General features: G+C 58.0%; 1 protein-coding gene across 2 annotated transcripts in view; it reads left to right on the top strand.

Annotated features, from left to right (window-relative positions):
• Positions 1 to 12,966, top strand: part of SLC6A13 (solute carrier family 6 member 13) — a 30,145-nt gene extending 17,179 nt beyond the window's left edge. For both annotated transcript variants that reach the window (XM_065887555.1, XM_065887554.1), the window contains 9 exons: positions 786 to 920; positions 6,890 to 6,993; positions 7,806 to 7,930; positions 9,487 to 9,599; positions 9,855 to 9,992; positions 10,669 to 10,771; positions 11,251 to 11,351; positions 12,385 to 12,555; positions 12,859 to 12,966. In XM_065887555.1, the coding sequence (XP_065743627.1) occupies positions 786 to 920; positions 6,890 to 6,993; positions 7,806 to 7,930; positions 9,487 to 9,599; positions 9,855 to 9,992; positions 10,669 to 10,771; positions 11,251 to 11,351; positions 12,385 to 12,555; positions 12,859 to 12,966 (1,098 nt within the window). The remainder of the gene's footprint in view (positions 1 to 785; positions 921 to 6,889; positions 6,994 to 7,805; positions 7,931 to 9,486; positions 9,600 to 9,854; positions 9,993 to 10,668; positions 10,772 to 11,250; positions 11,352 to 12,384; positions 12,556 to 12,858) is intronic.
• Positions 12,967 to 22,078: the final 9,112 nt, after the last annotated feature.

Below are 22,078 nucleotides of genomic sequence, written 5' to 3'. Positions count from 1 at the left end.
CCCAGGGAGCTCAGCCACCCAGGGGTTCCCCAAGTTGTACCTCGTCGGGGATGGGAGGGAATGACCCCACGAAGAGTTCACATGTCTCTCTTCCTCGATTCTGTGCCTTTCCTGGATTCAATGGTATGTCCTTTTGGTATTTGGGGAAGTGGAGAGAGAGAGGACAGAGAGAGAGAGGCAGGAGGGACACGTGGGGAGGAATCTGATCTTGGAATGCACCATGCGTATGGGCACGTCGCAAACTGAACACGGTTCACGGCTCCCCGTTTCATACAGCTGTTCTTTGGGAAAGCAATTCCGTCATGACTATTAATCTCAACATGACTGTCAGCCACCCCGAGACCCTGGGGAGACTCGTTGCCCTGGAGTGCATGAGGGCATCCCGAGTTCTCCTGGACTCCTGCCCTGGCGGCCTCTGCCCAGGCTTCCCTCCTAAGCTGGCTGCCCGGTTGTGCTAAGCTTGTGAGCTCTGTGGGGACAGGGGTCATGTGTGACAGAGCTTTTTGTCCCCGACGACCCTTGCCACTGTTCTAAACTTCTTGTTGGGAGCACGCCTGAGTTCGCTCAGTCACTCAGCAGATATTTGCTGGGTGTGTGTCAGGGAGACGGAGGGACGGGGGAGGGCTGAAGGCTGAGGACCGAGCAGCTGCGGGGGGAGCGGGAGGGCGCAGAAGGTGAGCTGGTGACCTCTGCCGTGGGCTTGGCGGCTCTTCCCCCTGCCCCCTCCCCGTCCCCCCACTGCTGGCTGCCCCAGTTCCTTACCTTCTCCTCTGCCCCTTGGCCAGGTGGTATACTTCACAGCCACCTTCCCTTACCTCATGCTGGTGGTCCTGTTGATTCGAGGGGTGACGCTGCCTGGGGCCGCCCAAGGAATTCAGTTTTACCTGTACCCAAACCTCACGCGTCTATGGGACCCCCAGGTAAGACACACAGATGGGGCCGTCCCTGTGCTCAGCTGGGCATCTCTGCTCCTGGACAACCCCAGGCATCCACGCTGGCGGGGGGGTGTCTCCACGCATCTCCCCCTCCTGGGTTCACAGCTGCCAGGGAACCCAGGGGCCCTGAGGCCCTCGTGGTGTTTTGTAGTGTTTCTGGGGGGCTGTAAATGCATCCTAACAGCCTTTCCCCTAGGCTCTCCCCTTCCACTACCTCCCATCCCCTCTGGGTGTCTCCTTTCATTTCGAGCAGCCTCTCTCTCTCCTGACCCTCCACTGGCCCCTCTGTCCCGCCCTCTGCCCACAAGGCCCGCTCCTGACCACGGCTCCCAGCGCCTCCCAGGGCCAGCTGGCTGGTGGTGCCGAGTTTCCTGTGTGCTGTCCAGAGGCCCCCGGCCCTTCCCTCCCGGCCCTCCGTTCAGGGTCCACCCTCCGGGAGGGGGGGGTGTCTGCTGACCGAGGGTGTGGACGGCAGGACCTGTACTGAGAAGCCTCTGCCGGGGTCTCGTCTTCTGTTTGGCAGCCGTTTTGAAGGCCAGCAAAGCCAGGAGGGGGCCGAGGGTGGAGAGGCTGTGGGTGAGCACAGCCCAGAGCCCCACCCAGCCCAGCTGTGGCCTGAGCCCACTTCCCTGACAGAGGTCACCTCCCGGGGCCTCCTCCTGGGCTGGAAGGGCTGTGCCCCTGAAAGGGACGCCCAGCTCAGAGCAAACCAGAAGTCGAACGGCTTTTTGTACGTTTTTATAGTAAGGCAGCGGCACTGTCACTGCTGAGAGGTGAGAGGGGGCAACAGAGGAGGGAACAGCCCCCCAGCTCCCTCCGAGGCGGGGACCGTTCCCACGAAGGCAGTGGCTCCCCTTGTGCAGAATTTGGGGTGGCTCTTCTCAAGCCTCCCAGCACCCCCGGATGAATTACGAGCTCTTCCATCCCGAGTCCTGCGGCTGCCAGGGCTCCCAGAAGCAGCAGACCACTCGAGCCCGGAAGCCTCCCAGCCTCGGCCCGGGCTCTTTCCCCACGACATCCGGTGGGATGGGAGCTCACCCTCCCGCCCCCGTTTCTGAGACAGATAGAGACACAGGGGCAGCCTCCTCGTCTCCCCGTGGACCCAACGGCTGCGGTCGGGCCTGGGAGCCAAACTGTAGAACCACAGCTGCTGAAGCTAGAAAACCCCCAACGTCCTCTCTGCAAACTTCTCGCTGCACAGATGAGCAAACAGGGCCCGAGGTCCCGTGGAAGGAACGGCAGGCCGGGACCCAAAGTGCCGTGGTGGATGCAGGCAGCAAGCAGGAGGTTGTGGGGCTGCAGAGCCGGGCGAGGCCTCGGAGGCCGGGTGTGGGTTCGGCTTGGATCCCTCACGCAGGAGGGAGCCGTTGCGGTTCTGGGGCAGCGGTGTGAACCGGTGGCTGAGCCGCAAGCCGCCTTCTCCTGGAGATCAGGCTGGGAGACAGGCAGGTAGAATGAAAGAAGAAAGGGAGAGAGGGTCCAGCATCTCGGGAACTGACCTATGGCTTCTGTGATCGACGCTCTGTTTGTCCTGACCAGCTTTTTAGCTAACGACTGCTGAGTGCCCGCTATGGCCCTGGCATCGTTAAGAGGGTCACATGCATTATTTCAGCTAATCCTCACCGCTGACCAATGAGGTATCCCCATCTTACAGACAGGAAATTAAGGCCTAGAGAGCTTAAAGAACTTTCCATCCGCACACCTGCACCTGGAATCCAGGTCTGCATGATGACAAGTCCCACAGGTTTTACGGTTTCTTGAAGGCAAAGTTCTGTCTGCTCGTCTTTGCTTTTCTCGCAGCTCATTCATTCAGCAAAGATTTATTGAGCATCCGTTTTGTGCCAGGTATGTTCTAGGTGTAACGTTTGCTACGTAATAGCTGCTGGCAAATATGAAGAAGGTGGACCAGAGCGCCTTCAAGTCTGAGAGTTAAAAGGCCGTAATTCTGTGTCTGGGTTACTGCAGGGAATAAGACCTCTTTCAGGCTTCTCTCTAGGACACCATCCTTCCAACCTGGGCAGCTGCAGGCTGTGCAGGCAGCGATGCCTTCAGAATCCTCTGAGCCCAGGGAGGGAGACGTTCCAAGAGCCAGGCTTGGTCCTGAGCTTCCGAGCAGACTTACTAACGGCTGGTCCTGGCCTCCTGCTGAAGCCCACCTTTCTGTCAGTGAGCAGAGCAGCCTCTGCAGGGCGGGATGCCCCCCGCCAGAGCCCTAAGGGGAAGTAGCTGGCACTCCCCAGGAAGTGTGCCAATGCCAACCTGCATTTGCCTGGCACTTGAGAAAGCTGCAAAATTCCTGCAGTACAAAGACCAGGGCGCCTCTCTCGGCCAAGCTCTCGGTCTGGAGCGGAAGCCAGGTGGAGACACTGCTGAGTTTATCTCATTGGCCAGGCTGCTGTGCGGTGGGGGATTGCCGCCTCTCCCGGCCCCCCCCCAGCGCCATCTCTTTCCCACTGGGGAGCGGCCCCGGGAGACTCCGCTGGTGCAGCGTGTGCTGGGTCCTGGAGCTTTTTCTTTCCCTCACCCTGACCCTTTGTTCCATTGCACTTTGGTAGATCGATAAGGACAGGGGCTGGGGACGGGGTGTCTGGAGACTCCTTGTTGAACACCTGAAACCTCTACCTTAAGCTCTCTAAGGAAGGGTTTATTTAGGGAAGGAAGTTGGAGCCATTGATTAGAACGAGTCTTTTCATTTTGATGTCGTGCATTGAAACCTACGGGACCTTATTATTACTGGAAGGTGAGTTGCTTCTTTAAAATAACAGCAACGACAAATAGGCCAATAGCTGACAACGTGTATTATGTGCTTACTGTCTGCCAGGCCCTTCCCTAAGTGCACAAGACAGTTTAGACCTCTCACTAATCCCATGAGTTAGGTGTAGCCTCATTTTACAGATGAAGAAATTGGAGCTTAGAAAAGTTAAGAAATTTGCCCCAAACTACGAAACAAGCGTGATGGGGGAGCTTGGGTTTCATCCCAAGTCATCTTTTGGGGGTCTTCTGCCTTAATCACCATGATATATCTTTCCCAAAGAATATGAATGCTTAGTTTTAAGGGCTGATTTTTATTATTCTAGAATGAATTCTGAAGTGGGATAGGGAACTAATATTTCTTTATGTGTTAGGCATTTTACATACATTATTTTATTTGTTATTTTACCCATTCTATTTCTTAATATACCCATTTGTTATTTTACTTGTTATTATACCCATTTTCCTGATGAGAAAAGTGAGGTTTAGAGAGGTTTAAGTGATTTGCCTAAGATCACACAGCTAGTTATTAGCAGAGTTAGGAACTGAACTCAGTTCAGTTTGACTCCAAAGCCCAGGCGTACATACGATTGCCTTCCTGAAAATAGAAAATGTAATAGTCCTTGGGGTTGGACTCAGGTTGAAAACATCTTTCCTGGATCTTCTAGAAATTCTCTCTTCCTCTGTCGCCCCTCCAAGACCTCTCTTTAGCCCACACTCCCTGAAGCGTTTTTCGCTTGTATTGTCGGGCAGTCTTCTGCGCCAGCCAAACACACCCTGGAGCTTTGTTCCCGAAACCGGGGCTCCACGACGGGGCACGTGGCAGGTCGCCTGTGGTGGGTAGAGAATGGCTTGCCCTGCTGTCCTCCGGCCCTTCCCGCGGCCCCGCGGCTCTCCCGCCCCAGCAGGCTGGCCAGGAGCAGCTGCGCGGAGCCGGCTCGCCAGCCTCCAGCCAGTCTGAGCCCCGCACTCTGAGCTCTCAGGCCTCCTGCTGCCTTTTCCTCCGTTCTCCTCAACCTCTCCTCCCAACTCGGTCTTAAGTCTCTCCCCCTCCGGGCGAGGTGACCTGCCAAGTCACAGTTTTTCTTGTTTCTTCTTCCCAAGCCCAAGTCTGCAACGCTTCCTAGCCGTGGGATCTGCACGTGCGCAGCCACGGAACATCTCCAAGGGAACAGAGTTTCCTGCGTGGACGGCGGGTCAGGCTGCAGCCTGGGCCCCGCCAGGCACGGGGAGTAGGCCTCGGGGGCCCGAGGCTGGGCAGGTCCGGGGCTGCGTCCTGGATAACCGGCCTGGAGACACCTCCCTGGCCCTCCATCCCAGCCTGGCGGGATCCTTCCTGTACAACCTCAGAACCTCTTGCCACAGCAACCCGCGCTTGGGGCTGTGATAATGAACAGAAAGGAACAGTGACCTTCAGACCAGACGCCACTGGGTCTCCCTGGGAGGACTCTCCTCGCAGAGTCTGGGGCAGGTTTAGAAGAGGAAAGGATTTGAGACGTTGCAAAGGAACAGCCAGGCTCCCCGAGGCACGTCCTCGGCCCGGGGCGTCCTCGAAGTTTTGTGGCCTGTCCTCGGCTTCTCTCCTTTCCCTCCTGCCCTTTCTTTCTCCAGCTTCTGAAATAAATTCCAAGACCCCCTTCTCCTTTCCCCATGATCATTTATCCTGAGGTTTAAAGAAGCTCCCCTTGGTGTTTTCGACCTTGCCTATTTCCTTGCTGGCCCTGGCTCCTCCCTTGGGGTCTTCCTCTGTGCTTCCTGCCCCAGACACCCTGTCCCTGGTGGCAGCTCCTGCCTCCCTGAGAGCCTGGGGATGGGGGTCCCTGTGGGCAGGAGGGGCAGAAGGTTAGAGACAGTCTCCCCCTGTCCTCACCCTCTTTCCCGCTCTGTCCTCATCCCTGCGGAAGTGGAGGGAGAGCAGGAGGAAAGAGTGCCCGGGTGGATGCCAATTCTCAGGGACTGGAAGGCAGGGATCCCCACATCTGACTGGTCATTAGGGTCGCCCAGGAAGCTTTGAAACAATACAGGTTTCCGGGTTCTCCTCTAGGCCTAGTTCAGGGTCTCACCCGGGGATGCTGGCTGAGGAGTCTGCGTTCTGATGCTGTCAGCTGGCATGGGTTCCCTCAGACGCACCGCAATGCCAAGGAGAGTGGGCATTTGGGGGGGTGAGTGGTGAGAGAGGAGGGAGGTAAGGGGTGGTCACGACGGCTAGGGGTGTGGGGAGGGAACAGGTAGGGGCCGAGGAGCTGTACACAGGAGCAGCTGAGGCTTTGGTGCCCGTGGGCCCTGTGAGCCCGATCTTAGTGGAAGGAGAGCTGGGGCCTGTCTGGGGGCTAACGCGGAGGGCGGACATGAGACAAGAAATGCGGACCCCAAAGTGTTAGGACACCAGCCTGGCAACGTCCGCGGCCACGGTTTGGTGCTCAGGTCCCCTGAAGGCAGGAGGTGCCCGGGGAGGGTCTGTGGCCGCAGGACCCCACCTCCTGTGGGTCTGCAGCGCCGCAAGTCCCGTTCTCCTTGATCTTCTTTCTCTCTGGGATGTTATTCTAGCTGTGAAATCTAAATCATAACATGCACAGGCTGGGCCAGCCAGCTGAGATAATAACAAGAACAGCCATACCCTATGTTTAGCTGGAGAGCTATCTTCCCCCCAGGGAGTATAAGGCTCTTTACGGATGACTTCTGTTCATCCTCTTGACCCCTTGTGACCTGACGCTCGCTCTTCCTGTTTTGCAGAGGATGTTGAGGCGCAAGGGGCAAAGCTACATGCCCGTGAAGGCGCCGATGCAAAGGACCCACATCCCCGCAAAGCCTGTCGCTGGGATCCTTCCAATCTCGGCACACTGCCAGGGGGACCTGGGGTGGGAGGAAGTGGAGGTAGAGCCCTGGGCTTTGTTTCCATTACAGAAAAGACGGACCAGGCCTCACTTGGTTCTAGAGCACCAGCTCGTCGGCCTCCATCGTGGGTCCTTTAGTCTTTCTCCAATGCTTGATGCCCGTGCCATCCTGGGGGTGCCCGAGAGACTCCGTCTAGGGGGCCGGGAAGTCGAGCGCATCAGAATAGCATGGCCGCGGGGCTGCCTGCGTGGGCTGAGGGCAGGGGTCTGCCATCCTTTGCCTGGCTTGGCTGTAGGCCTGTGTGGTCCGTGGAGCCCAGACAGCCTGGCTCCCCTGAGGCACGGCTTTCTTGTCTTTTCCCTGCATAGGTGTGGATGGACGCAGGCACCCAGATCTTCTTCTCCTTTGCCATCTGCCTAGGGTGCCTGACGGCTCTGGGCAGCTACAACAAGTACCACAACAACTGCTACAGGTGAGCCGGGGGCAGGGCCTGAGTGCCTATCAGGGCACTAGATCAGGGGAGATTTTGAGGGTGCACCAACTCGTGGATTTCCCTACGCCCCACCTGCCTTCACGCCATTTTCCAACCCCCAGGGCTGCCAGGTGGTGAGAGGAGCCAGTGGCAGCACGGGCGAGGGATTGCTTCCCCCAGGACGGGACGGTGATGGGTGGCCGGGAACCCCCAGCAGGGCCCAGCCTGGGGCTAATGTAGAGGGCCGTGGGCACAGGTGTGCAAGCAACCCAGCTCGGGAGTGACATCATACAGAGCCTGGTCTTGTGTGCTCTGTACCTGCGCCCCAGCAAACACTGAATCCCCTCCCTGTGGTTCCCTCGGGCCCACCTGGCTCATGTCAGAGAATTTAAGCCAATTTTAGTATTAGCTAAACAAAATCACATCATGCATTTCAAAATTGAATTTAGGTGAGTACAGAGCACCTGTTGCTTGGGTTCTCCGTGCCCCTCTCCTCTCCATTAACGTACCGGCATGCACGGGGTCACAGGGGTAGTGTCCCAGGAGACGCAGTGGCAGCGTGACGGGAAAGGGGAGCTGTGTGGCCATGGGTAATGTTTAGATTCTGTTACTTCCTTAGGGTCTCATTCTTGCAGGATGACCGTGGGTTTAGTCCAAGTCTGAGCCCATGGAGTTGGGGGGACAGAACCAGCCCCTTGGGTTCCCTCTGCCCCTGCCAGGCCGGCGGCGTCACCTGGGGTTCCTGCGTCCCGGCCTGAGGCACTGGCTGCCCCTCTGACCCTCCTGTCCTCACCTCCCCGCCCCGCCTGCAGGGACTGCATCGCCCTCTGCTTCCTCAACAGCGGCACCAGCTTCGTGGCCGGGTTTGCCATCTTCTCCATCCTGGGCTTCATGTCCCAGGAACAGGGGGTGCCCATCTCTGAGGTGGCCGAGTCAGGTGGGTGGTGTTTTGGGGGGTGGGGTGGGGCTAAGACAGGAGACTCTGTGAGCTTTGTTTGAACCTTCGCCAGCCCGCCTGGATCTGCAGGCATTCCTATTGTCACCTACGCTGTGGGTGACCTCTCAGTGGCTGCGTCCCAGGGAGACCTGGGATGGACTTAAACAGCAATTCCAGCTTCAAAAGGCGAACAGGTGTGCAGAGAACACTGTCCCCCGCACCCTGGCCTCCAGCTCCTCACCCTGGAAGCAACCAGTGTTACCAGGTTCATGGTTTTACTTCCAGAAATAGTTTAGGCTTTTATGAGAAAAAGAATACACACACATCTGTACGTACACATTCAAACACGCGTCCGTATTACTGTTTCTGTCTCTTACGCCTCGTAACAACCAAGTGATAGCGTGCTCTATACATTGTTCTGCATCCTGCCGTGTCTCGTTCCCCTTAACGTGTGTCTCAGAGGTAAGTTAACTCCCGGCACGTGGAGTTTCCTCCTTTAAGTGCCTGCCTTCCCCCCACGCGGTGCTGCTCTTGCTTTTAAATGAAATCACAGGCGGATCCCCCATCTGGGTAAGCGGCCGGTGTTTGCCTCGCTCGCCGCCCACGCCTGTGGACCACCCACTTGCACCTGTAACAAGACGATTTTGATCGTGGGGTTCACAAGCTCCTCCCGTCACACAGGGTGCCGAGCAACGGGAAACTGACATCGCTGGTTCTTATTAAGAACGATCGTGTTTCTCTTTTACGAAGCACAGCTCTGTGCCAGGCTTGGTGCCATGTGTTCGCTGGTGCGCGGGACGGGTCCCAGCAACGTGGGAGACGGGCGGAGGAGCTGACCACTGTCCCGGGTCCCTCGGTCATACCCTTCCTTTCATAGGAAGCTTCCTATCGAGGACCCCGGCGCTGGCATGTGACCTGTTCCTGCCGTTTGAGCCAGCTGAGGGCAACAGTGTGTTTGAGAGGATGTGTGTCGTGGGTATTCTGAAACTCGCGCCAGCTCACTAGCTGTAGGGTGACAGAAAAGGCTCGGGGAGCAGAGGTGGCCAGCGGTGGCCCCAGACCCAATCTAGTCTTGGAAGTATTTTCTTTGGAACTTTACGGAGACCACACAGCACTTGCCTTAAGTGGGCGATGGCTCCAGGTCCGTCAGGCCCCGCCGCGCCCTCCTCCTACACTGGGGCGGCTTCACAAGCGTCCGCGGCCTGCCTGGCCCCCAAGCTCTTTGTAAGTTTGAAAGCTCTGGTTTGGGGGCAATAGATCTGGAGAGTGAACCCTCAGGATGTGCGGTAGAACTTACAGAAATGCAGGTGACGGACCCCCTTCCTCTTCTCTTTGCAATATCCTATAGAATACTCACAGCCTTTAGGTTCTGTTGCTGCCAGTGAGAAAACAGTGGGCGATGCCTTGGAGACTGGGGACCGGGTCAGGGTTGGGTGGCTTCTCCTGGGTGGGGACGGTGCAGGGGGGTAGCTCTGGGGCTTCTGCTGTCCCGTGTCCCACACTGGGAAGCCCACCTTGGGGTGGCACTGGGCCGTGTCCCTCTCTCCCCGCCGCAGGGCCTGGTCTGGCCTTCATCGCCTACCCCCGGGCTGTGGTGATGCTGCCTTTCTCGCCCCTCTGGGCCTGCTGCTTCTTCTTCATGGTCGTCCTCCTGGGACTGGATAGCCAGGTATTGAGAGGTGGCCGCTCAGAGCCCGAGGGACGGTGGTGTGTGTGGGCTGGGGGCAGTGAGCAGCGAACAGCTGGGGGCTGGGCGAGTGTCAGGTGCGGATGCCCTGCCCGGGAACAAAGGGAGCTTTGGAGGGTGGGTCCGCCCCGGGGCTGTCAGGAGGCTGGAAGGGCTGCCCCGGGAGCGAGGCGCCAGCTGGTTGACGGAGCTTCTCGTGAGGGCGCTTGCCCTCCAATTCTTCGCCCTCTCGTCCAGTTTGTGTGCGTGGAAAGCCTGGTGACGGCGCTGGTGGACATGTACCCCGGTGTATTCCGCAAGAAGAACCGGAGGGAGGTCCTCATCTTGGGGGTGTCTGTCACCTCCTTCCTCGTCGGGCTCGTCATGCTCACAGAGGTGAGGAGCTGGGCGGCTTGCAGGTGGGGCCCGGCGAGGAGGAGAGCCCAGGCGGGTGACTGCCACCTGGCAGGGGGGACAGGCTGCTGTAGTTTCAGGTCACCGCCTTCTGGGCTTCGGGGCCCAGGGGCCCTGGCCCTTTCCCACCCCAGGAAGCACTGACCACCTGGCTCTGGGCGTGGCTGAGGGGTGCTTTGGCTCCACGGAAGCTGAGAGGTATAGAAATGTTGGGCTGGGAAAAATCGCCTCTCCAGCAAGATCCCATGAGTTCCCAGGCAGCTGACCCACGTTCCAGGGCCAGACTTCAAAGGCAGAAAGGGAGCCCTGGGGTGGGTGACGTTCTGAGTGATGTCTCAGGGGAGGAGGGAGATGGAGCTCGTCAGCTTGATGACACCCATGGCGGCCCCTATCCTGACCCTCTGCCAAAAATGCACGCTGTCCTTCTGGGTCAACCCCTGCGTGTTCTCAGGGATGAGCTAACAGTGGCTCTTTCGTGCATCTTCCTCCCAAACAATAATCATACATTATGACTGTCCCATGTCTGCCGAGTGCTTTACAGCTTACAAACCACACTGTCCCTTAATCTCGGTCTCCTGTGACCCTCCCCACCTCTGCTCCGGGCCCCGAGGGTGCCTGCTTCCTCTGGCTAAAGGTCTCTCTCTCTCCTCCTGGGCAGGGCGGTATGTACGTGTTTCAGCTCTTCGACTACTACGCAGCCAGTGGCATGTGTCTCCTGTTCGTGGCCATCTTTGAGTCCCTCTGTGTGGCGTGGGCCTACGGTGAGTGACTCTTCCCGTGGTCCTGCCCAGGGCCCTCGGACAAAAGAGAGACCTCACTGCTCACACCCACCTTCTCCTCAGACTTCTCTCCCTCCCAGCCTCAAACATCTCAAGAATCCTACCTACATTGCTACCATTGGAAAAGCCCTCCAGAGGCGGCCTCGTCCACCTTCCTGGTGATGGCTGCTCCCGGGCCACCCAGGTGGGCCCGTGTCCCATCCTACCCAGAGCTTTTCAGCCTTTAACAACCTTGATCATCAGAAAGTTCCTGCCTTTGCCTAAGCCAAGTTCTTCCCACTGCTGTTTATGCCTACGAATTCCAACCAGGGAAGGGTCTGCTCCCAGCAGGGATTGGAGAAGACAGCCACGATGTCTTTTACAGACTGTCCTTGCCCTTCCTGGTTGGGGTGGTCCCCATCCTGATGCTTTGGATGCTAAAGGATGTCCTTTCTCCCCCTTCCTTCTCCTCTTCGTGGCAGGTGCCGGGCGCTTCTATGACAATATTGAAGACATGATTGGGTACAGGCCGTGGCCCCTTATCAAATACTGTTGGCTCTTCCTCACACCGGCTGTGTGCACAGTAAGATAACCTCCGGGGGGCTTCCCTGGTGGCGCAGTGGTTGCGAGTCCGCCTGCCGATGCAGGGGACGCGGGTTCGTGCCCCGGTCTGGGAAGGTCCCACATGCCGCAGAGCGGCTGGGCCCGTGAGCCGTGGCCGCTGGGCCTGCGCGTCCGGAGCCTGTGCTCCGCAACGGGAGAGGCCACAACAGTGAGAGGCCCGCGTACCACAAAAAAAAACCCACAAAAAAACGATGACCTCCGGGAGGAAAGCCAGATGAAGGGAGAGAGATGGTAGAGCAGAAGGGTAGACGGGCCATAGCCCCAGAAGGTACTTATCCGTGGGCACTGAAAATCATTTAAAAGTTTCATTCGTCCTCCTGTTGGGTTCTAGAAAATGCGCAGGATAGACTCTCCCTCCCCATTGCGCGGAAGGGTAACTGAGGGCCGGGGCTGTCGGACGCCACCCCACAGCGTGAGTCTAATGTGGTAGGTGCGTCGGGCTGCTGAGAACAATGCCGATAAGCACCGAGATAACGGAGCAGTTCCAGAGCACTTACCCTGCCGGTGCCAAATGCTTTACGCGTTTAACCCAGTCAGTCCTCACGAGCACCCCACGAAGTAAGAATTACCACTGTATTCACTTTCCAGGTGAAACGGAAGCCCCAGAGGTTAAACAGCTCACCTGAGCTGGAAGGTGGCCGAGAGCTGGGGCTCAAGCCCAGGCAGCTTGGCTCCCGAGTCTGGGCACTGAGCGCTGCCGCTCTGGCTTTACCTGTGTCAGCAGCACCCGCTGTGTGCCAAGTACGATGAGGCCGGGGCGACCCAGGCATGAGCCCTGCCCTCCAGGTGCTCATGGCCAGGCACAGAGCCGTGTCCCAGTTGAGGATGCCCAGGGGCACGGGGACCCTGGAGGGACAGGGTGGGTGCCCCGGAAGTACCTCCTGGGGGTGCGGATTTTGAGCAGATGTGGACGGAGTTCGGAGGCAGATTGGCCCAGCTGGTCGGGGGGACCCATGCTCCCCCAGCCGCGTCTCTTCTGCTCTCACCCTCAGGCCACCTTCCTGTCCTCCCTGATCAAGTACACCCCACTGACCTACAACAAGAAGTACCTGTACCCGTGGTGGGGCGATGCCCTGGGCTGGCTCCTGGCTCTCTCCTCCATGATCTGCATTCCCGCCTGGAGCTGCTACAAACTCAGCACCCTCAAGGGCTCTTTCAGAGAGGTAGGGAGCTGGTGGGGAGGAAAGCAGTCAGAGGATGAGCTGGGGTCCCCTTGTTGCCAGGTGGCTGCCTGCCTGGGTAGAAGCTGGCACACAGGAGGGCCAGGGACCCTGGTGTGGGGTCAGAGGGACAGAGGGAGTGCTGAGCAGTCTCAGGAAGAGACAGGATGCCTCCCAGACACCGCTGTGGTAAGGGTGTTGGCACCTGGAGAGCAGGTTTGGCGCCTCTGGGGAGGCAGCGATGAGGGACGCTGGCAGACTTGCCCCCTCTCCGGCTCATGACGGACCCCTCCGCTCTGCTTGCAGAGAGTTCGCCGGCTCATGTGCCCAGCTGAGGACCTGCCCCAGTGGGCCCGAGCGGAACCCTCTGCCCCGGCCACGCCCAGGACGTCGGAACTGGAGTCTCACTGCTAGGGGGCAGGCCCTGGGACAAGGGGCCAGTGAGCCTGGCTGTGGGGACAGTTGCAGAAGGAAGGCACAGAAGCAGCCCTGCTGTGCTTCTCTGCCCCGCACCACCCGGGGTAGACAAGATAAGAGGGGACATGCTGGAATCCACCTCTGAGCTGGGCATCTCCCACCCCAACTTCCCTGCTCCAGGGCTGGCTGGACAGGTGTGAAAGGCCAGGATCAAGAGCGTCCCCTTTGAGAGGGGCCTTGGGAGGTGGGGTGAGGCTGCAGGCGGGGGCGGGGCGGGAGAGCTCTGTTTGACGCCCTTCATTCCATTAAATCCACGTTCTTCCCACCAGCTGCTAGCAGTTTCGCTTGGTTTCTGCCCCGCCCCACCCCCCGCCTTGCTGCCTTGCCCACCTCCTCACTTTAAAGTGGGGCTTTTAGGGACTTCCCTGGTGGCGCAGTGGTTAAGAGTCCGCCTGCCAATGCAGGGGACACGGCTTCGAGCCCTGGTCCGGGAAGATCCCACATGCCGCGGAGCAACTAAGCCCGTGCACCACAACTACTGAGCCTGCGCTCTAGAGCCCTCGAGCCACAACTACTGAGCCTGCGCTCTAGACCCTGTGAGCCACAACTACTGAGCCCTCGTGCCACAGCTACTGAAGCCCGCCTAGAGCCCGTGCTCAGCAACAAGAGAAGCCACCGCAACGAGAAGCCCGTGCACCACAGCAAAGAGTAGCCCCCGCTCGCCACAACTAGAGAAAGCCCGTGTGCAGCAACGAAGACCCAACGCAGCCAAAAATAAATAAATCAAAAGAAAAGGCGATGGAAGGGAGAAGGAGGAGGCACCTGAGCCCCCGCTGGAGGAAGGAGGAGGAGAGCGGCTGGGCTTCTTCCTGCCCGATTTCCCCTGCCGTCTCCTTGCCTTGACCTCGCCTGTCCAAACTGTGTGCGCCCGCCAGGGGCTTGGCGTCAGGGGTACGAGAGCGGGACAGCAGGGACCGCGGGCGGAGCAGGGCACTACCCGGCTCGGCCAGAAGAGGGAGCCGCTGCCTCGGGACCACCACGCTGCTCCGCTCGGAAGGAACATGGATAGATGCGGATGCGGCAGCCCCGGCGCGGCCACGATGGCGGCGCCCTGCGGGGACCTCCGCTCGGCTGCGGGGCCTGAGCGCGCAGATGCGCCCAGAGAGGAGCCAGGTGGGAGGCAGAGCCTGTGCGACGTCGGGGTCAGCGGGTCTGGCCTTGGCGCCCGCCCCCCCACCCCCACCCCACCCCCGGCTCCCACAGGCGTGCGCCTCAGCCTGGCTCTGGGCAGGTGACTGGAGCTGGAGTGGGCGCGTGTGTCCGGGGCCCACGGGGGAGCGGGGACACACAGCAGCCCTTCCCCCCAAATGTCTTCCTGTGTCCCCACCTCTGTTCATGTAGCTCTTCTTCCCGAGCTGTTCCTGGGAGGTGCAGGGCATTTCCTGGGCGATTTTCTTACGAATCAGTTAGTGGGAAAATGCACCGAAGTCTTCAGGTTTTGATTCTTCGCCGTTGGGAGAGTTTATTAAAATCGGTGACAGCAGCCCTGCTGTGTTTTGGCCTTGGTGGTTCCTTCCTGGACAGTGGCTGGGCACCCCCCAGTGTGCCAGTAGCAAGGCAGTCCTAAGATGGAAGAAATAAGTCTGCTAGAGAAATGTGTGGGCCTCGAGGTCCCACACCTGGCGTCTCCACCCATCTGAGGACATTTCCAGGACACCTGCTGCGTGGTGCTGTGCTCAGGGTTCGCGAGGAGCAAAAACAGATACATCTCTCGAAGGACAAAGGATGACAAACGCTATGGAAGAAAAGCAAGGTCTCAGAAAGAATAAGTGGGCGTGGGAAGGATCCTGAGGGTCTAGGGTTGGGGGTCTGGGAGGGCTGTTCTGAGGCTGAGGTATGTCTCTCTCTCCATCCTAGCAAAGTTGCAGGGATCTGCTAGGCCCAGGGAGGGGGGTGAGCAGTTCAGTCACGGTGGTTTGAACCCTATTTCGGAGCTTCCTTGACGGTGCGATACAGTGTGAAAGTAACCCGCTGGCACCGGGGTCAGGAGATACAGCTTCTAGTCGTCACCGGCCTCGGACCTGCTGTGATTCTTGGTGGAATTCAGGTCTTCTTTTTTTGCAGATGGAGGTAATACTGGGCACCCCGCCCACACACGGGTTTGTTGTAGGGCTGGATGGGGTCATGGGTGTGAGAGCCCAACAGTGAGGTCATGAGACCAGTGGGGGGATGGCTGATCGGGAGCTGCTCTAAAAGCCAGGGGTCACGTCAGGGAACGGCAGCAGAAATACCCAGACGTGGCTCTACCCCCTCAAAGGGGTAGTGGGGGCGGGGCCGCCTTCTGTCCCCTCTACTGGAGCTCTGCCTGGAAGGGCAGATTCAGATCCTGCAGTCCCAGAGGAAGAAGACAGAAAAGGAAGGGGAGCCCTCTGTCTAGAGGCCACACCTGTCAGAGAAGAAGACCTTAGGACACATCATTTAGCTTCTGTTCACCCGAATTTTCTCATCTGTAAAATGGGCTAACAACTACATTTCAAGGTTCTCGTGAGGCAGGCATCGAGCCTCAGGTCAAGCGATAGCTGGAAGGAGAGAGGAGCGCAGCGGTACCCGGAGAGTTAGGACTGGAGCCTGTGGAGATTGGGGAGCCATGGAGGGGGCACTGAACCCGTCAGGCTGCCGTGGAGCCTCAGACCTCAGCCCGTGCTCAGATCACACCCAGGTCTCAGATCCACACACGTGCACACACACAGTCCCTCACTCTCCTCAGATGGATGCGCATAGACCCAGACGGCACAGTCTGCCAGGCGCACCCCTTTACGGAGGCTGGCAGGCCTGGTTTAGGTCTGTGTGCTCTGTGACCTTGGGCAAGTTCATCGCTCCGATCCTTAATTTGCTCCTCTATAAAATGGGAATCGTAGTATTTACATCATTGTGCTGTTAGAGTCCAGTGGAGGGTGTAGGAACAGCTGCCTTGGGGACATATTTCAAGCAAATCCATCCTATGTTCCATGATTCCACCCTCCCCCCACCCCTGCATTGGGCTGTCAATGAAACAGAAAAGCCCAGAAAGAGCTCAGCGACATCCTTGCTGCCCCTGGATTCCCCAGCCGCAGGCATCAGGTTGCATTAGGCCCCAGAAAGAAGGCTACACATTTATTAACTAAGCATTTTTGCTAGGAGGGAAGAGAGAGGCGGAGCTAAAAGAACCTGCGTCCTGTGGCCTGAGAGTCTTGCTCAGCACCAGCGTTTTGTCCAACAAAAGCAAGACATGAGTCCTTCCAAGCCCTAGTCTATCCCCTGTTTCTGGGAGAGCGATGCCCTTTCAGAAGAGGGAAGACTGGAATCAAAATTTCCCTCAAGTTGCATCCACCCATCCATCCATCCTTCCTTCCTTCCTTCTATCCATCCTTCCATCCTTCCATCCCTCCATCCCTCCATCATCCATCCAAATGCCTGCTCTGAGCCAGCACTATATTAAATGCTAGAGGCAGAAACAAAGAATTATGAAAAGTGACCCCTGCCCCCTAGATACTCCTGGTCTGGGAAACAGTTTGCTGTAGTGGAACAAGCAAAGATTTTTGGAGCCAAGAGGCCCAGCTTCAGATCCCAGCTCCCTCATTTACCACCAGTAAATGAAGCCTTAGGACACATCATTTAGCTTCTATTGGCCCCAGTTTTCTCATCTGTAAAATGGGCTAATAATTCCTACATTTCCAGGTTCTCGTGAGGACAAAATGGGGTGACATGTAAAGCACCTAGGCTGAGTTAGGTGCTTAGGAACTAGGTTCCTTCTACGCCAGGCCTTCTAAAAGTATGCACGGGTTAGAAGATGACTGTGGTGAGGAGAACATTCGACGGGTTTCACTGCAGCAAGATAACGAATTCATTATTTCATCTTGACTCTGGGCCCTCCCCAGTATGGAAACAGGCCGGTCTTAGGTAGGCTTTCCAGGTAACTTAGGGAGCCCTACCTGTTGTAAAATGGGGTCTCCTGCCCCCAAGAGTTCACCAGTTGTTCTGAATGCCCAGTGGGGGCTGAAGCTGCGGGGTTGGGTGGGCTTGAGTGAGGGAGTTCGGGTGTTAGAGGGAGGTGAGGTCAAACACGGCAGCTATTCTCTCGTGAGGTGGAGGGGAGGTGACATGTGTATCCCCAGGTCCTCGCAGAAAAGCCCCACACACTGTAGGCGTGAAGTAACATTTTTGACTGAATGACAGAGCTAGGAAATTCACCCTCTGCCCAGCCTGGTTTTCCTCCCTCTGGCGCCCCTTCCCGGAGAGGCTGGATCTTCTGTTCTGAGTGACTGCAGCCAGGTAATCACACGGACTTTGGTACCCCTCTGCAGCGAGCTGTACAGTTGACACACGGTGGGGACAGGGGCAGGGCATTGCAGCAACTCGATCACTCCATGCCCGCCGAGCACAGGGGAAACAGAGTGTGAATTCGCCCGGGGCCACAGCCCTTCTCCGCCCCAGCTCGCCTGGCTTGCTGGATTGTTCTGGTAGTCTCTCCACGGGGAGCCTCAGGGAGATGCTGAGAGGGGCCTGAGACACTGAGCGGGGGGCGCTCGATGGAAAACTACAGACTGAGACTCGCGCTTCACACCCCAGCCCTGCGGGGAAGTTCTAGGACACACAGGGGAGGAACAGGCAAAGGGAAATTTCCCTTTCTCCTCACAGCGTCTCCTCCCCCCACCACCTGGGCCCGAAGAAGCGTCTTTATTATCCGGAAGGGGGCACTGTCTGTCCTGAGTGAATGGCCCCGGACGGTCCTGTATGAGCACCGTGAGGATATCTCAGAAACAGCGATGAGGACCCCGTTCTGGAGAAGCTCACCGGGCACGTAGTGGGGACACAGATATTTATTCAACAAGTACCAGTTCACCACTGATGGCCATCAGGCAATCAGACAAGTCCCAGCTGTGTGCTGAGTGCCCAGAGGTCCCCATCGTCACTGCTGCCTGGGACACTCCAGCATCCCAGCCCCTGCTTCCAGACGACCCTGCAGCAAACATCACCAAGTGCCCTGAAGCACCGACAACACACTAAGCAGTCTCCCAGATTGCCTCTCGCCCTCCCAGCATCTCTGTGAAGTAGGTGTTGTCACGCACCCTTGATGGGTCGATAGACAGAGACTCAGATGCTTGTCTGGCCGACAGACAAAGGAGGCGTCAAACCCAGGCCTGTCTACCTGCAAACCTGGTTCCTTTCTAGGTTCTTGAGGTGTGTTCTGGCACCTTCTCTAGGAAAATCCCAAGGAAGAGGGTTGTGGCTGTGAAGGTCCAGAGCCTTGCTTTGAAACCACAGAGGGCAGGTACTTGGTGGAAAAGTCCAGCAGTGATTCACCTCCTCCCACCCCCTCGTCAGCGAGGCCAGTTCCCCTCCCGAGATCTCAGCTTCCAGCCTGGCTGTTGGTGGTGCCCATCCTACCGCCCCGGTGAGAGAGGGCTGTGCCCACCGGAGGAGAAGGAGCCAGCGCCAGAGGGGGCACGGTGAGATGGGGGGGAGGGACAAGGGGCAAAGGTGGGGAGACGAGGTGGGCGTGAGTCTCCGAGCCCAGCTCTGGGGGGGTTGTCTTGGGACAGCACCCGCCCGTGGGGGAGCTCTGGCCGGGAGGGAGGTGGGGAGGGGCTGGGGACAGAGGACTTGACTTCCTGAGCTTGGGTGTTGTAATCCTGGCTCACAAACTTTTGGCCTCAGTCCCTCCTGCTGCTGTGGTATTTCTCTGCCCCTCCACTTCCCAGTACACCAGCTCACACTCAAGTGTGCACACACACACACACACACACACACACACACACACACACACACACACACACACGAGCCGCTTTCTGTCTGGGGGTCCCAGGACCACGACTGGATGGGATTCTGAGCTGGGAGGCAGAGAAGGAGCGAAGGTGGGGGACAGTTTCCCTTTCAGGTCGGGTCTCCTAGCGGCTTCCCTGGGACTCTGTTGGGGCCGCGAGGCTTGCGGGACCCCGGGGGAGCCAGACGGGAGGAGGTGAGCTCCTCGCAGAGGGTGCGGGGTGGCTGGGTGGGGCGACACCTGGGAGGGGGACTGACTGGGTGGCAGTGTGTGTCCGCGCCGTGAGCAGGGCCAGAGGGAAGTCTGGTGTTGGGGAATCCTGGGACAAGGGGGTCACCCCAGCTCCTCTGCAGCATCTGAGCTGCTCAGGGACAAGCCTGGCTGGCGGAAAGTCCTGAGTCGGGGAGGGGGCTGGCTCCAGGGAGCGGGGGAGAGAGGAGCGACCCAGGCCAGAGAGCGAGAGGAGGGGGAGACAGACGGTGCCCCGCAGCTGGGAAGGAAGCGGCCAGCAGAGGGGCCAGACCCGTCAGCCTCCCCGCGGGCTCCACACAGGGGTGCGGACGGCAGGGCGGCCTGTGCCCCGGGGCGGGCATCGGAGGTGCGGGCGGCCCACGGGGTGTGAAGGACTCGACGGGGGTCATGTTTTGGTGCTGTGCACACAGGTATGTGTGTGCAAGGGGACGTGACGGGAGCGGCAACAGCGTGTGTGCTGAACGGGGAGCTGGTATGTGGGTGTGGGCTGAAGTGGGGCTGGGACGTCCAGGGCCTGGGCCGCTGCCCCCGGGGGCGCGTGGAGGGCAGCAGCATTTCCACCTGTGTCCGCTCCTCCGCCTACCTGCCCAGACCCTGAAAACAGTGAATTTGGGGCTTGTCAGCCTCCTGAAGGTTTCCTCTGCTTCTGGAGAGCACTGGCGTGTGGTGAGGTCCAGGTTGCCCCACACCCTGCCCCAGCTTAGCAGAGCAGGTGGGCAGCAGGGCAGCTCGTGCTAGGGGTTGGAGAGGTGAGAGAGCTGGCATGAACCCTCGGGACGGTGGAGACTTCTGAAAGTTATCGTGACTGAGGATAACACTGTGTTTAAGTATTCCTGGCAAACTGGCGGGGGGTAGAAGGGCACAGTAGAGGGGGGCAGGGAGGGGGGCAGGAGGGTGGGGTGCTCTCCTTTGGCCTTTAACCCCCAAAAGGAGAGCTCAGTACAGCTTTTATGTCTAACGTCCTCCTGGAAAGGTCTTCCTTGAGTCTAACTTGAGTCCCGCTTGCTGTAAGGCAAGCCCGTTTCCCCTGGCCTTGCCATGGCCCTGGGCCAGCTTTCCTTCTCACGTGCTCCTGCTTTCATTCTGCCATTCCAGGTTTTCACTCTTACCCATAAATCATGCTCCTCTCAACAGCCTTTTTGAAAAAGAACAAACGTGTCACGTGAAGGTCAGCTCATCTGCATTCTCTTCTCCCAAATCCTGCGCCCACCCTGGGCTCTGGGCTTTGCTTCCTCAGCCTGTGTTCCCCTCTGGCTTTCCCTTCATTTACTCCTTTCCCAGGTGGGTCTCCCCCACTCCAGCTGTTGAGGACAACTTGGCCCTGAAACAGCTGCCTCTGGTCTGGGGACAGTGAGGCTTGTCTCCTGGCCACCCCGTTGGTGACCCTATGCTCGGGCCCCGAGCTGGGCTACGCGATGGCTTGGCGAGCAAAGGCAGTATCTCTCCTTGTCTTTTATGGATCTCATGCGTATACCCTGCCCTCCCAACACCACAGTTGAGTAGGGGTCATTCTCTCTTTCAGGGAGACTTAAAGCCCAGAGAGGAGGTGTGATTTGCCTAAGGTCACACAGCAACGTGGCCGCTCATCTCCCCAGTTACTGTACTGGTAAGTTTGTTCAAACCATTCAAAAATAGTTTACTGAGCACCTGGGGGTGTCAGGGCCTGTTCCTCAATCTCTCTGGGCTTCATTTCCTCATTTATAAAACGGAGTTAATAGTAATTCTTCAAATTTTTATGAAGATGAAACAATAATGCATGTAAGGATGTGTATGTTTTCAGCCCAGTGCTGACTCAAATGTCAACTTCTTTTTTTTTTTTAAGGCTTTTACTTCAAAGGACAGGGACACAGGGGCTGGTATGCTGTTTCAGTCCTCCCTTTTCTCTGATACCCCTCAATCTTGAGGGGAACAGGTGTTGGACAAGAAATGGAGTCAAGTTTTTTGTTGTTGTTATTGTTTGGGGTTTTTTGGCCGTGCTGTGCAGCATGTGGGATCTTAGTTCCCCAGCCAGGGATCGAACCCGTGCCCCCTGCAGTGGAAGCGCGGAGTCTTAACCTCTGGACCACCAGGGAAGTCCCCCGTTAACTTCTACTATTACTAGCCAGGTCTGGACCAGACCTTGGGTCTCCTGTTTGATGCTTCTTCATCCATGTTTTTGAGTCCATTCATTCATTGGATAATGATTCAGGGGCCAGTCCTCAGAGTCCCCCAGCCGCAATTCTGTAGCAGTATCCACAGTTGGTTCAGGTGTCCCCAGGGGCCAAACCACCCTGTTCTTTCCACCTGAGGCTTGGTTCTCAAAGCCCCTGGGGTGTGGCTGATCTCTCTGAACCTGGAGCTCCCTTTCCTTCCCTTCCTCCCCCGCCCCTTCCTTTATATCAGAGGGTGAGGCCTTTGATTCCACGGGGTGCCTCTCTCCGCGCCTTCCCTCCTGGGCTGACCTTGCCACGGAAGCCTCCGAGTAGGTCCCAGTACCAGAGTTTCACCCCGACATTCTTTCCCATTCCTGGGATAACCTGCACTCTCCAAGTCACCTTCAAAAATTTCCATAACCTCAGATGGCCCTGCCACACCTTTCTAACTGACTTGGGCTTGGGTTGTTGCCTGGGTTAAAAGGACTAACAAGTAAACACAGACTCTTCTTTTAATAAAAAGAATCCCTTGTGTTTCTCTAGAAACTTGGAGGAGCAGAGAACCTTGGTAGCTCCTGGTCACTTTGGTTCCCCACTGCCCCTTGGAGGCAGAGGCAGGGGGCCTGGGGGAGAGGATCCTTCGGCAGCCCGGCACGTCTTCCTGGCAGAAACAAGAGTGGAGGTGGCGGAGTGTGGGGAGGGAAGGCCAGCAAGGATTCTGGATAGAGCACGCATCATTCTATCTCCTGGCAGCAGATAAACAGCCCGCGAGAGGGACAGGGTAGAGCAGAGTGGCTGCTCTTTAGGAGGGCAGGGAGTTGGGAAGGGCAGTGACCTGCCGTGGTGAGCAGTCACTTCTGGGTCTCCCTTGAGGGGACCGCTCAGATCCGGAGGTGAGCGCCCAAGTGAGGGTCCCTCTGGT

The sequence above is a fragment of the Phocoena phocoena genome, chromosome 11, assembly GCF_963924675.1.
Source record: "Phocoena phocoena chromosome 11, mPhoPho1.1, whole genome shotgun sequence".
Taxonomy (NCBI): Eukaryota; Metazoa; Chordata; class Mammalia; order Artiodactyla; family Phocoenidae; genus Phocoena; species Phocoena phocoena.
The sequence above is the reverse complement of the archived record's forward strand: the minus strand, read 5'-3'. Positions and strand labels throughout refer to the sequence as shown.